At 44.3% G+C, this 15,132-nt stretch overlaps 1 protein-coding gene across 1 annotated transcript in view; it reads left to right on the plus strand.

The window, feature by feature from the left end:
• Window positions 1–14,354, plus strand: part of LOC132456394 (collagen alpha-2(V) chain-like) — a 40,012-nt gene extending 25,658 nt beyond the window's left edge. Inside the window, exons 35-56 of the mRNA XM_060050745.1 lie at window positions 188–286; window positions 669–776; window positions 884–937; window positions 2,090–2,143; window positions 2,350–2,403; window positions 2,522–2,575; window positions 4,186–4,293; window positions 4,964–5,017; window positions 5,132–5,185; window positions 5,614–5,775; window positions 6,909–7,016; window positions 7,338–7,445; window positions 7,865–7,918; window positions 8,097–8,204; window positions 8,927–8,980; window positions 9,149–9,256; window positions 9,540–9,593; window positions 10,074–10,181; window positions 10,686–11,031; window positions 11,681–11,871; window positions 13,381–13,623; window positions 13,961–14,354. Coding sequence (XP_059906728.1) covers window positions 188–286; window positions 669–776; window positions 884–937; window positions 2,090–2,143; window positions 2,350–2,403; window positions 2,522–2,575; window positions 4,186–4,293; window positions 4,964–5,017; window positions 5,132–5,185; window positions 5,614–5,775; window positions 6,909–7,016; window positions 7,338–7,445; window positions 7,865–7,918; window positions 8,097–8,204; window positions 8,927–8,980; window positions 9,149–9,256; window positions 9,540–9,593; window positions 10,074–10,181; window positions 10,686–11,031; window positions 11,681–11,871; window positions 13,381–13,623; window positions 13,961–14,107 — 2,430 coding nt within the window. The 3' untranslated portion in view covers window positions 14,108–14,354. The remainder of the gene's footprint in view (window positions 1–187; window positions 287–668; window positions 777–883; window positions 938–2,089; window positions 2,144–2,349; window positions 2,404–2,521; window positions 2,576–4,185; window positions 4,294–4,963; window positions 5,018–5,131; window positions 5,186–5,613; window positions 5,776–6,908; window positions 7,017–7,337; window positions 7,446–7,864; window positions 7,919–8,096; window positions 8,205–8,926; window positions 8,981–9,148; window positions 9,257–9,539; window positions 9,594–10,073; window positions 10,182–10,685; window positions 11,032–11,680; window positions 11,872–13,380; window positions 13,624–13,960) is intronic.
• Window positions 14,355–15,132: the final 778 nt, after the last annotated feature.

Genomic DNA, 15,132 nt, shown 5'->3' on the forward strand with positions numbered 1-15,132 from the left:
AAAATAACCTTCTAATGGGGAAATCAATCAATGATAACAAATTAGAATTAAAATTACATCATAATGATGAAATCAATCAATTCACACCAACAACCTTGATCTTGTCCCTCCACGTCAGAATTTGTGATTTGTGGGATCCTCCTTTCATTCCGGTTGCTGAAGTGTTTCTTCCTCCATTCCCCTGTAGGGCGAGCGAGGCACCCCAGGGGAGAGAGGAGATATGGGCTCTAATGGCCTCGGAGGACCTAAGGGAAGCCCAGGATCCCCCGGTCTGGATGGGCCCAAGGTAGGCCAGCTCCAAACCAGCCATCCTCGTATTCTCACCCACGGCTGAAACGGCAATCACAGTTGAAACGAACACCGGACGGTTTTCCGTCACGCCGCGCTTGCAAGCAGTTTTACCTAAAACCCAGTAGTCTCACCTGTTGGTGTGTTTTGGTTGTAAAAGCATTTTTTTAAGAATAATTATCTATTTAATAATCATGCAGGCTGACAGTATTAATGTCTTGATGGATTGCCCGCATTTCTTGGCCTTTTGGTCATCAGGAGTTGGAGTATGACTGGGATTAATAAGCGTATCGTTAACATATGCATTTTATGCTGATTGTATATGAACACAGACCTTTCTTTAAACATCATATTACAACTTTATATTTTGACCTGTTCAGGGGGCCTTGGGTCCTTCCGGCAGCGTTGGTGAAGGGGGGCCCCCGGGCCTGCAGGGGATGCCTGGAGAGAGGGGCGTACCGGGCCCCTCTGGCCCCAAGGGAGACACAGTAAGTAAGACTTAAAGGTGGTATGATCTGAGGGTTAAAGAGCAGAAAAGAGCTGAAGAAAGTACGATTTAGAAAACTCAAGTCTTAAGTCTAAACTTGTATTCCAGGGTTCGGTCGGAGAAAAAGGTCTGGAGGGCAAAGCTGGATCTGATGGAGCGAGGGTGAGTCCCAGGCCCGCTTGGTTCTAACCCTCACCCTAGGGGAACCGCACTCAGACACACCCTTCTGGTCGCACCCTTCTGGTCGCATCGTATGCTGTAGTACAGTTCCCAGAGGATTTGGATTTTAATATGTAAAAGCTATATATTTAGTTTCACCGATATGGAAAGAGCGCAATGTGGAAACATAGGTACCTTTATGTAACTGCTCTATTGAGTTGTACACTTATAAGATTTGATTTGTTATTTAAAAAGGTTTCAGGGCATATGGAAGGAAAATTCCATTGATAATGGAATGGAATGAATGGAACAGCTATCTGTTTTATTTATTTACATAAATATTATGGGGAAATGCTTTAATCCAAAGCGACTTACAATAAGTACGTTTGTCAGAAGTAAGAGAAACAACAATATATCGTAAGTGCCAAGGACTTACAATCGCCAAGTTAACCTATTCCCTGTATATAACAAAGATAGCTAGGATAAGATGCTAGACAATGGTAAGTACTCTTTTCTTGTGAGGACTTTGGGAGAAAAAAGATAGTTTATGGTAAAGTTAAAGGTGGGGTATGGGATTTGCGAAACGCCAGCAGATTTAGAAAATACACAACTCAAATGGTCCTACCCCTTCTCCTTCAACGCTGACTCTGACTCCTTCCATTCCAAGTCATGGACGCGCAATCATGCACGAGCGAACACAGATGCGCGAGAGCGAGCCATTAGCTAGTTAGCTAGCTCCAGTAGCTACTGCAGGATAACAACAGAAGGTTGCTCTGGGTCACGAGCTTTGAGTACGTGCACGAAGGGGTCGCGCGGGGAGCGGGGGAGTGCAGTACGACCGTTTGATTGACGTACTTACTGTCCAATGCCACTCGGTGGGTCTGGAAATCATTGGCTGGAGTTTTTCGAGCCCTGCCCGTTCCACAGATGATTGACTTGTTTAATTTTCATGTCAGTACTTCTAACTCAGTGGCTGTAAGTGGGTTATGATAAGGATTTCAAGTAATTTTGCAAAAATGGCCAAAAAAGAGAATTCCATACCCAACCTTTAAGTTTAGATTGTGCGTGAACAAGCCCATTGTTACTCACTATACTAGATGGCAGATGGAGTGTATTCATATATATGTTTACTGATATTTTGTTTGGCATTTAAAGGGATTAGTGGGTGGTGTTGGACCAGTTGGCCCAGCAGGTAATCATGGTGAGAAGGTAAGGTCAACACACTTTGTCTTTCCTCTTTTATAACCTTGATCAGCCTTCAAACACACATCACTAGGATACTATGCATTGACCTCAGTTCGAATTACAATTTAATTTCAAATTTGCTTTATCCTGCTTTCAGAATAAAATGCTAGGATGATATTAACAAGCACATTCTCTCTCACACACACACCCACACACACTTGTTGTTTCAGGGTGAGACTGGCCCTGCCGGCCCCCCTGGGAGGAGAGGATCCAGAGCGATGGCGGTCAGTAACTTTTATTTTGAAAATGTGTAATTGTCAGTGCTATGATCCAGAACTAGTATGTACTGTGTATAAATAACACTACTACTAATAAATATTTCCTTCATCTCATCTGCCACAGGGGTCTCCAGGTGAGCCTGGACCGACCGGGGCCGTCGGGTTCCCTGGAACTTCAGTAAGTTCAGCCACGTTATCCTCCAGTCACATCACACTACATTATCTAGTTAGCAGACCCTTTTGTCTAAAGGGACTAAAAGTATGTGCATTCAAGATCTTCCACTGGATTTGGGTCAAGATATAACCCAAAAAGTCCAAGAATCCATAAAATTCATAAAATAAACTAAGCAAAGCAACTGCTTTTAAGGCAAGGCACCTTTATTTATCTTGCACCATTCATTCACAAGGCAGACTCAAAGTGCTTCCCTTAGAAACATCGCCCCACGATAAAATGAAATAATAAAATAAAATAGATAAGTAAATGAAAACAAAGGCAAAGTAAAAAAAAAATGCATTGTAGAAAGTGCAATGTATTTAAGATTTAGCAATAAGGGCTACAATATAGAAATGATTCAGCAAGATGCAGTCTGAGCAGATGGGTGTTCAGCCTGCAGCGGGCGATGGGCAGGGTTTCAGCTGTCCTGATATCATTGTGAGCTTGTGCCTTTGTTATGGAGCCAGGACTGCAAACATTTTGCATCTACATTTTGTTGAGCGGCTCCTGGGGTTCTCACGAAGTGAGGGAGGAACAAGTCGTTCGGTAGTCATGGCGTCCAGCGGACAGGCCGGGGTGTGTGGTTTGACCATATGCTGGATGTGGACAACACAAGAACAACCGACAATGATATTTTGTTCTAACACGACAACAACAATGTAGAAATGGGATTGGGCCTTAGGCCCAATCCCATTTCTACCCCTTACGCCTTCCCCTTACCCCTTCCCCTTACCCCTTCAAAACAAGAGGGAGGGGTAAGGGGAAGGGGTAAGGGGTAGAAATGGGATTGGGCCTAAATGTACTCAGTCTGTTCCCAGCAGTCCTTGAAACAGGATATCTCAAGAAGTCAAAATTGCACAATGCAGCTCTTGGTCATTATCCTCCAATAAGAGCAGCTCTAGAGCATTATCATCCGATCACAGCAGCTCTAGAACATTATCATCCAATCATAGCAGATCTCGAAAACTATCCTCCCATCACAGCAGTACTAGAATACTATCCTCCCATCACAGCAGTACTAGAACACTATCCTCCCATCACAGCAGTACTAGAATACTATCCTCCCATCACAGCAGTACTAGAATACTATCCTCCCATCACATCAGCTCTAGAATACTATCCTCCCATCACAGCAGCTCTAGAACACTATCCTCCCATCACAGCAGCTCTAGAACACTATCCTCCCATCACATCAGCTCTAGAATACTCTCCTCCCATCACATCAGCTCTAGAATACTATCCTCCCATCACATCAGCTCTAGAATACTATCCTCCCATCACATCAGCTCTAGAATACTATCCTCCCATCACAGCAGCTCTAGAACACTATCCTCCCATCACAGCAGTACTAGAACAGTGTCATCCAATCACAGCAGCTTTAGAACATGATCCCCCAATCACAGCAGCTCTAGAACACTATCCTCCAATTACAGCAGCTCTAGATAACACAAACACATATACACCCTACACGTTCACATGCATCCATCAAAACCATGTATGATGTACACATAAAGAAGAACAATTGTGAACTTCTCTAACATTTTCTTTTCGTTTTCTTTTTTTTTTATCCCCAGGGTCCTGATGGTCAACCGGGGGTCAAAGGTGAGCCAGGTGAGGGGGGTCTGAAAGGAGAGGGCGGAGCCCCAGGACCCCAAGGGACTGCTGGGAAAACAGGCGGACAGGTACACCCCCAGACCCCGTACCGTGGTGCAGAAGTACTGCTAGTAGTATTTACCATAGCGTACCAGTACTAACAGTTGTATTTACTATTGCATAGAAGTGATAATAGTATTTACTGTGGTGTAGCAGTCCTACTAGTACTATTAACTAAAGTTTAACCTGTTTTATATGGTCTATGTGCGTATCACCCACACCATAGCTCCACTGGCCACATTGTATTTTACCTTGACTTACCTGGTATACCGCAATACCGTGATACTGCCACAAGCCTAGTATAGCATTGGTGGTCTTTTGGTGGTCTTCATAGCAAGTCTGGTGTAGCATTACTTCTATCCGATGTATTTACTACAGCAGTATTACTATCTGTTGTATTTACTATGGCAGTACTTCTATCTGATGTATTTACTATGGCATTACTACTATTGGATGTATTTACTGTAGCAGTACTACTATCTGATGTATTTACTATGCTGTTACTAGTATAGTATAGTATTACTACTATGTTGAATAAACAATGTTTTAATTATATGGAAATTGCTTATGTGTGTGTGTGTGTGCTTCTCTGTATGTCTATGTTTGTGTGTGAGTGTTTCTGTGTGTGTGTGTGTGTGTGTGTGTGTGTGTGTGTGTGTGTGTGTGTGTGTGCTCCTCTGTGTGTCTATGTATGTGTAGGGGCCCGTTGGTGTGACTGGGTTGAAAGGCGCCAGGGGAACACAGGGGGCAGCAGTGAGTCATCCTCCTCCTCCACATCACACACCTCATGACGTCATCATGAGGTCATCGTCATGACGTTCATGACCTCACACATTTCTTTAATCCTCTCTTCTCGTTCCCCACCAGGGCTCTGCTGGATTCCCCGGGTTAGCAGGCGGAATCGGGACACTTGGATCAAATGTAACGTATTCATAAGAATAGCTGTGTGTGTGTGTGTTAAGGTATGTGTTATTGTGTTTGTTTGTGTGTTGAACTTCTTATACTAGATGTGTGGGTTTGTGTGTGTGTGTGTTTGTGTGAGTGTGTGTGTATGGATGAGTGGGTTTGTATTATGTGGGTTTGTGTGTAAACGTTTGTGCGTGTGTGTATTTTATGTGTATGTGTGTGTGTGTGTAGGTAAATGTGTGTTTGTGTGTATATAAGCCTGTGTGTATATATACAGATACAGTACATGTGTGTGTGTGTATTTACACATATGTATCTATGTATCCGTGTGTATACACATATATATACGTGTGTGTATGTAACTTAATTCCCTGATATTAAATCAGACTAAGGTCGCTATTAATTTTCATGTCCGATAAACCTTTCCTTCTCTTGTCTACCAGGGAGCTTTGGGGCCAGCCGGGCCCCCCGGCCCTCCAGGGAAGAAGGGTCCTGGGGGCATCGGCGGGGATAACGGGGCCCCTGGTCTTCAGGGAGAAGAGGGCCCATCTGGCACCCCAGGGACCGCCGGGGAGAAGGGAGACTCTGGTGAAGACGGACCCCTGGTACAGAAAACCCTCAAGATATAGCCCACATCCCTTTATATAGCTCCCATCCCTTTATATAGCTCACATCCCTTCATATAGCTTGCATCCCTCCATTGACCTAATATTCCTATAGCTCACATCCCCTTTATTAAACCTAGTCTTAATATAGATCTCATTCCTTTCATATGACCTAGTATTGACATCCCCTTCTTATATCATGTGTTTTCCCCGGGGGGGGTTGTCTCTTGGCCCTGTGGTCTTCGTTAAAGGGGATGTCAATACTAGGTAATAAGAGCGGTTGCCGCGCGGCAACCGCTCTTATAACCGCATAGCTGCCGGAGGGTTCAGCGGGGCGGTGTGAAGGGCCAGGCGTTTTCAAAAGCGGCTTCTGCCACCGCCGAAAGTTTCAACACGGGGAAAGCTGAGCGGTAGGGCAAATCTGTGCACATTCACGTGGGCGGCAACCGCTTCCTGGTCATCAGCCGCTTTTGTAACCGCCTCCCCTCTGCCGCCCTTCCCTCATTGAAATGAATGGAGGAGGCGAGTTGCCTCGCAGCGGTGTGAAACCGGCTTAAGGGTTCCAGTTTGCGGTTTCAGTTCACACAGCTATTGTTTTGAACAGTATCACTGATGCATTATTTTTCTTTATTTTTTGTACCTGATGGAAGTATGTCTTCTTTCCCTACGAGACTTTTGGACTGTGTTAATGCATAATAATTAAAAAACATTTATTTAAAAATATATATCTATATCTATATAGATATATATATTTTTTATACATTGGTAGTCAAGGCGGGGCCTTATTGTTGTTTAGGTGGCCGCCTTAACCATACAGTGCTAGGGGAAACACTGATCATCTTAAAACCATTCCTAAACCTTAGTGTGAGGTTATGATTGTGTGAAAACAATAACATTCTGATACACAACCATATCATTCTGAAACACAATCATAAAAATCATAACATTGTGACACAAACCCATAACATTCTGACACACGGTAATAACATTCTAACACATTACAATAACATTCTGAGAATCACAGACTGTTATAGTGTGGTTTGGAAGGCTATGGCTAGGATTCAACCTCAAAGTATATCTAACCCCGACTCCAAACAAACGTCTCAATGTGTGTTTTGTGTTTTCATCGCCAGGGTCCGGACGGCCCCCCAGGTCCCTCAGGCATCTCTGGGCAGAGGGGGATTGTGGGAACTTCTGGTGTCCGCGGGGAGAGAGGCATGCTGGGATTACCTGGTCCCGCTGTGCGTTGGTTCAGTTGGTTTTAGTTTTTTAAATTATTTTCTAAATGGAGACTACCGGTGGACGAGCATACCCAGACTGCGGTCCTATTGGTCGAAATGTGAATCCCAACTGATCTTGCTTGGTGAACGATCAGCCAAAACGTAATTTCCTATTAATTGAGAGGTGAAAGGGGAAAAAGTCACTTAGAAGAACTTCAACTTAATCTTCATAAATAGTTATCAGTAGAGGTTCATGTCAACCAGTATAAATCTGGTCTCCACTGTTATACAGAAGTAAATCTATTTAGTTTGTTTCCTTGCATGTCTGTATGATTTTTCCAGGGTACTCCGGGGAAAGCGGGGAGCCAAGGAACCCAGGGCAGTAAAGGACCCGGTGGAGTTGCTGGTTTACCAGGGGCCACTGGGCCCCGAGGAGACGCCGGACCGCTGGTATGGCCAAACAACCTGATTCATACGATAGTTTTAGACGTCCCCGTTATTTTCCGTGGCTCTCAGCCACGCTTGTTAGTCGCCTAAAATAAACGTGACAACAAAATTACTGAATGTCATGTGAATTCGAGACGTTGAATATAAAGAATAAGTCTGTGATTATTTATAATAATAGGAGAATATTGCCCTAGTTATATGTTGGCTGTCCTAACATAAGAAGAATTGTACATACTTTTGGACAAACAGACACATCAATTACTTATGATTCTTATTTAAAGAACGTTCCCCCGGAAACTGTAGAAACTTGACTCGAATGTGAACGTGTTTCATTTACACAAAAAACTATCCGACTTGATTGACAAAGGTCAAAGGCGTTGTCATGGCAACCCGGGGATGTTGACGGTTTGTTTTGGTTTCAGGGTATTGTCGGAGCCGAGGGGCCACCTGGAAGGGATGGCCTTGTAGGGTCCCGGGTAAGACTGTGTGTGTGTGTGTGTGTGTGTGTGTGTGTGTACCAATATAGATTTGACCTGTGTTTGTGTTTTATTTTGTGTGCCTTGATATTCTCAATTGTCAAGGTTGTGCGTGTATCTGTGCCTGTAATGTGTGTGTCTGTATTGACGGTATTTAATTGTGTGCATGTGTTTCCAGGGTGACAGAGGTAGTGCTGGTCCTGAAGGTGTGGCCGCAGCAGCTGGGTCCCCAGGCCCTGAGGGGTCCGTCGGGACTACTGGAGGGCCCGGGCCCCGGGGACTAGATGTGAGAACCACACAGAGGAGAGAGAGAGAGAGAGAGAGAGAGAGAGAGAGAGAGAGAGAGAGAGAGAGAGAGAGAGAGAGAGACTGGTGAAATCAAACAGCATAACTATGTTCTTTTTGGACCTTTTGAGCATTAATCCTAGCGGTGTTGAAATTACATGAAAGACATTGTTGTTAAACCTCGGTCCTTGTGGAGTGCAGCTAATCTAACTCCATATGTGTTCATACTGACCCCTGGTTGGCAAATAAAGTGCAGCGCAATCTTACTGTACGCATAAACACTATGACTAGCAGGTCTCTACTCTATGCTCGCTTGAGGTGGCCTTTTCTTTGGGCGCTATCTTTTCCTCCTTTTGCTGATCAGCAAATTAACACCGTTGACTCAAAAGCCAGCAAAGGCCTTTTTTTTTTTCGACAAAACCTCCAAAAAAGTGAAATAAAGAGCTAGAATACGATTAGAAAATAAAAAAGACATTGAGGTAGAAACACCACATACCAACCAACCAAAGTAGATGTTGCCCCATTTAATGAGCAACTAAATATTGCAATTAAGCCACGGAACTGGCGCCATCGCAGTTACGGCTCAGATTTCAGCCAAACAGAGTCAGTACCTGTGTTGGTTTGTGTTTTCAACTACACCTGTGGTTCGATTAAACATAATTTTATGTTCTAAGTTTGATTCGTTTTTTTTTAAATGTGTTCACTCTATTATGGGATGTTTAGGGGGCGAGAGGCCCAATGGGACCCCTCGGCTCAGACGGTATTCGAGGGAAAGTGGTGAGTAGACAAAATGAAAAACCTCATTGTATGAACATTTAATTTACATCATATATTGTGTTTTGTGTTCCATGCTAGTCTCGTGCTAGGGCAAAAGGTGTCCTAGGGCAAAAGGTGTCCTTCCCTCTTCTCGATAAAAGCGGTTAAGCAGTTCAAATACATTTCTAGGGACCTCAAGGGCCCCTGGGAGAGAAGGGCCTGCTGGGAGAGACCGGAGAGAGAGGTCAGAAGGGTCACAGAGGGTTCACCGGACTGAGCGGCGCCCCAGGAATCAGTGTAAGCTACCCTGTTTTACGCATACTCTTAAACACCATTATTTACGGTTTTCAGAATAGACACCTGAATAATGGTAACATAACAATATGAACTAGTATTCATTCAATTTACTATTTAATTTAGCTTATAGAAGAAACGTTAAATATGTAAATGTGCCTTAAGTGCTATAACCTTAAGCTAAAGCTGGCAGTTTGTTTTACTTTTCCCTGTTGGACCGCGATAGGTGGAATCAACTTGTGACATCACAAATTGTTAATCAAGCTGTTTCTTTGTTTTGTTTTAGGGAGCCACTGGAGACGACGGAGCTCCGGGAATTGTTGGACCCACTGGACAAAGAGTAAGAGATAAAACCTTTAGAGAGGCTGATTGGTCGTCACAAGCCATTGCAGCATATTTCCCCTGTTGATATCACAAGTGGGAGTGTCCACTCAGATGTATGCTGGATCGATCCAACCCTCCCCCAACCCGTTGGAACAGTCCAGCAGGGAGGGGACCGGGACGTGGATCCAATCATCATACATCTGGCCAATGACATCATATATTTAATAAATGTCTTGTGTTTTTTTCAAATTCACAAGACAAATTTCTCCTACGGGAGACAATAAAGGCTTATCTTATCATATCTAAATAGGGACCCTTTAAGAGTCTAAATCATCCACATCCAAAACAATCCAACAACGCTCATGGCATGGTGTCTTTGGGAGGACTCTGTCAAGGACAAAAACAACCCACAGAGTTATCTCGGATTGTTGTCTTGTTGCGTGACGGCGCATGTGTTGTACAGTCAATCTGACACGATTCCTCCCTGGATGTCCAGGGCCCCCCTGGAGTGGTGGGACCCCAAGGAAAGGAGGGAAACATCGGGCAGCAGGGACCCATGGGAGCCCCAGGTTCCCGCGGCACCAGTGGTGACATCGGGGCGGAGGTGAGGCCCCAGCTAGATACTCCCCAAGGAGAAACACTTGACTAAACAGATTTGAGGTCTTGAATTGCGTTAATGTTCCTTCACTCCTCTTTCGAAGATGATATCAGATGTTGTATTACTTACTTGGATTTTGTTCTTTATTCCTCATGGTTAAGGTTGAGGGTTAAGTGTAAACATAAAAAGGGATGAGGGTTGAGAGGTAACGCTATAAGGATAAGGATACAAGGACAAATTATTATTATTATATCTATCACTACCACTCATAAAACGGGTCAAGGTAACGTTTGACTTTGCTATTTTATTACTATTGTACTGGTCCCGCAGCACTTTAACATTGTAGTTCCTATCCAATTTCGATTCCTTGCTTTGATTACATTAAGCCTCACTTATAGATCCCTTTGAATAAGGGCCACTCAATTGATTGGGTCGAAATTTTGTAAATATTTCTGATTGTTTCTAGTGTCACCTTTCGGGACAGTGAAATCTTTGTACCTTGTGTGTTAGGGTCCGCCCGGCGACGCGGGCCCCACAGGACCACCAGGGCCCCCGGGACCCTCCACGGCCGGTGTGGAGGACCTCCTGTCCAGCCTCTTCGACTATGACTCCAACGTCGGTTCCCTCGACGATTTTGCGGAAGGCGAGGCCGCTGCTCAGTCCCTCCCAGAGTTCAACAGGGACGAGGCGCTGGCCAGCAACGCATCCGACGTGCTGCGCGCCGACACGGGGGTCCACGCCACGCTCAAGACCCTCGACGGAAGGTTGCAGGACCTGCGCCGTCCCGACGGCAGCAAGGCCAACCCGGCCAAAACCTGCCAGGACATCAAGCAGTGCTACCCCATGAAAGCGAGCGGTGAGCCTCCATTCTGTTCGTATCTGTTGATCTTTAGCGATCCGTAAGAGAGGGCAATGTTAACGATGGTGGGAATGTTTAGCTCAGGAACTGGAGCGGGTTGACTCGTAACCGGAAGGTTGCTAGTTCGATTCCCTGCTCAAGGTGTCCCTGAGCAAGACATTTCCTAAATGTATATGTACTGCTAGCCAGGGATGCTACCTTGCTTCTGGCATCGTGCTTGGTGATTCCTCCCTGGGATGTAACCACAGCAAATTTGTGCTATTATCATTTCATCATCCAAATGTGGAAGTACAACGAAATGTCAGCATCTCAGTACATATGTCATTTACAATCCCCAAGCTAGCGTCCAGCGCTAGTTTCTGCACTTTAATTCCTTCATAATGAGTCGCAAACAGGGAATCAACTCAGCTATAGAAGGGAAACGTTAACCCATGTAGAGAGCCGTTCAAACTCTTTTCATTCAGTCTAAAATAACGACACATAAAGAAATAATAACACAACAAAGAAAAAAGTACTACTAAAAACAGACAGACGTAAGTCTGAAATCTGAAATCAAAATTGTTAATCCTTCAACTATTGATTCCCTGATCCGTGGATGTGGTGCAATGGTTGGGATCAACCGAGTGATTTTTTTTGTTTGATTCAGGAAACTACTGGATCGATCCAAACCAAGGGAACAGCAGAGATGCCATTCAAGTGTTCTGCAACATGGAAACGGGCGAGACCTGCATCTCAGCCAACCCCCCCAGTGTCCCCCGCAAGACCTGGTGGACCAAATCCACTTCCAGTGCCACCAAACCAGTGTGGTACGGAGCGGACATTAGCAGTGGCACACTGGTGAGTGACCTCAATGCGTTTCAAGAAAACCACTTGGTTCACTTTTGACGAAATGACCAAGACTTCGGTACAAACCACGATTTTCCAGTGAGGGGCAGATCTTGTGGTATCTAGAGCGTTGTCTAGTGAGCATTATCTGCACCTTATGACAGATGTCTGATGTGGCTCCTACCCTCCTACCTGGCTCCTTAGGTAGGATCCTAAACTTAAAATTAGTTCTGAATTGCTCTCTACACTTTTGATGTATCAAGAACTCGCCACGATTACATAGCAGATATTGTTAAAAGAAGAAAAGAGCTAAATGTCTTCACATTTAGAGTACCTCCCATCGCCCTTTTTGTACTCCACAAGCTCCTCCCCCGACAAGTTTTCGTCTTCCCCTCCCTGGAAAATCTGTGGTTCAACTGTAAAATGTATTTATTCTTCCGTCGTTAAATGCTTAGAGAAGAATAGCCTATGATATCTTGGAGACTCAGGCACAAGTCTTTAAAGGTCCCATATTATACCACCAGGTGTGAGCGTGATTAGCCATTACAAGACGTTTTGCCAAAAATAATGGCTAATCACTCACACTTGGCGATATAGGGTGACCAGACGTCCTCTTTTTCCCGGACATGTCCTCTTTTCGAGACCTAAAAAATGCGTCCGGCAGGGATTCCAAAAACGTCCGGTATTTTGCCTCGTCGCAAAAAAAAAAAAAAATATTATTGTTATTTATTTTTTTCCCTCGTCGCATATTTGTGTTTCTGGGTCTTTCACATAACCTACTAGTTATTACCATTGTATATGTCTATGGTTATTACGGCCTTCCAAGTTCTGGAAATGGTATCTCCCTTACGTTCCACCTTCTTGCGCGAGCTGACTGTAGAGAGAGTCTGTCATTGGGCGACCGATCTCAGGGTTGCCAGAGCCACGATAATTATCCTCCAAATACGACCATTTTGGGCCTTTGGTACGTTACTTTGCCATTTCCAATCTGGCAACATTGAGCACCTTGCCGCTTCCACTCTGTTTACAACAGCACATTACATCTGCAGCCATGCCTAAACGTAAATGTAAGTTCACGGACGAACTAAAGAAAAAAAAAAAAGTAATTTATTATTTAGAATATTGTATTTGTTATCATTATTGCTTTAATATATGAGGAGGACTGAAAAGTTTCTAATTTTCTTATTTTAATGTGGCCATATAAAGATTTTATTATTTAGAATGTTTTATTTGTTATCATTATTGACACATTTAAATGCCACAAAAAAGATTTGTTTTACATTTGCACTTTGCAATTTTGTTAAAGTTCAATAAATAGATGTTCATATTGTCATTTCATTTGTGACATTTGTATGCATTCACATGGTCATGGTGCGGCATGCTATCCACTACCCCCCCCCCCCCCCCCCCCCCCTCCCCCTATTTTTTACAAACTCAAATCTGGTCACCCTACGATATAATATGTGTCCTTTAAACAAAAACCGAACAAACGTCCCACTATTTTACCTCCGGTGATATCAGTTTGGATACGGAAACGCGGGGGAGCCGTCGAACGCGGTGGCGGTGCAGATGAAGCTCCTGCGGCTGCTGTCCAAGGACTCCCACCAGAACGTCACCTACCACTGCCGCAACAGCGTGGCCTACAGGGAGGCGGCGGCCGGCGGGCTGAAGAAGGCCCTGCTCCTCCGGGGATCCAACGGACAGGATCTGCGGGCGCAGGGCAGCGCTCGCCTCCGCTACAGCGTCCTGGAGGACGGCTGCTCGGTAAGAGCCGGCTGCCGGACAGGGAGCATGCCGCGTACCGGGCTGTTCAAATAGGCCTACTGAAAATATATTAAAAAGCAAGCAAACAGCGTACAATGTAATCGTGTTTTATTTAATTAATTTTTAACATGTTGCTATGTTTTTTATGATCTTAAGCATTGTGAGTTTAGCTATTTCGTCAATGTTTCTAAACATAAACATAATAGTGCAATGCAGACAAAGCAGGTGTAAAATCCGGTCTTGGTCGCCCAATGATTGAATCTTAACGTTGCCTTGTAACTAGGACAGAGAGAGCCTGACTGTGCTGACCCATGGTTGTTTCTCCTTGCCTCTGCAGACGCCCAACGGTGAGTGGGGCAGAACTGTGTTTGAGTACCGGACCCAGACCAACGCCAGGCTGCCCATCGTGGATGTGGCCCCAATGGACATTGGCAGGGACGATCAGCAGTTCGGTTTAGAAATAGGACCTGTGTGCTTCTCATAGAGCGACCCCCCCCCCCTCCCCCACCATCACCGTCCCTGAAAATCAACGATTCATCAAAGGATTAGAAGTAGCTCGGTTTGAGGAACAAAGCCAGATGTTTACTTAAGGACTCTGAAACCACCTTTGTTCAAAAGGCATTTGGTGTGGTCTGGAAGGAAGGAGGACAGCCTTCTTTTTCCTTTTGTGTTGAGCATGAACTCTCCTCGGATGGGGATGAATCCGGATGGTTCTAGCTCTGTTTGACGGCCCATAATTGGATTTACTGATCGTAACACAACACTACTCTCACAACATGGATGTGGATGAAAGTAAAAGCATTAATTATAATTAATGCTGCAATGTCCATTCCAGTTTGTATTAATTGTATTTCTCTAAGTCTTGTATCAGAAAAATATATACAATTTATAATGCCTTTGAATGGTGAAGGTGCTCTTCTCTATCAGTCTGATGTGAAGCTCCGCTCGGTCTGTAAATTCTGAAATGCTTGAGGCAGGGGTAAATCAGGGGTAAATCTTGAGGCAGGGGTTAATCGAGACTTGACAGCTAACAGGCTAATGCCAATGGCCCTATTATGGACACATGCCGAGCAAACTGCAGAGCTTCCATGATTCGGCCTGTTCCCCAGTGAAACAGGATATTGGAGAGATCGATGAGGGATGAGTTTCAACCTTTCACAATTTTATTTACATGGGAGAGCTTCCTGCCCATTCAGGCATCAGGCTTTTCTATTCTGAATGCGGGATGTTTCACAGTAAAAGCGTTTGTGTGAATCAGTTGTAACAGAGTTTATATGACAGTGTAATACTAAATGTTTCATGTACATTTTTAAGCCAATGAGTTGGAACGGCTAGCTACCTAAATTATTAACAAATCTTTAGTAAATTAAACAAATGTCTTTATTTGTTTTTTCCGGAATTTACATTGTACATTGTGGTTTTATGTTAATTGCTGTTTCTGTCTATTGATATTAATAAAACAAACGCGTGTCTTACTTGAGGCTGACTATCTATTCCATTTGCACACAT

Source organism: Gadus macrocephalus, chromosome 4 (assembly GCF_031168955.1).
Source record: "Gadus macrocephalus chromosome 4, ASM3116895v1".
In the NCBI taxonomy this organism is placed as follows: domain Eukaryota; kingdom Metazoa; phylum Chordata; class Actinopteri; order Gadiformes; family Gadidae; genus Gadus; species Gadus macrocephalus.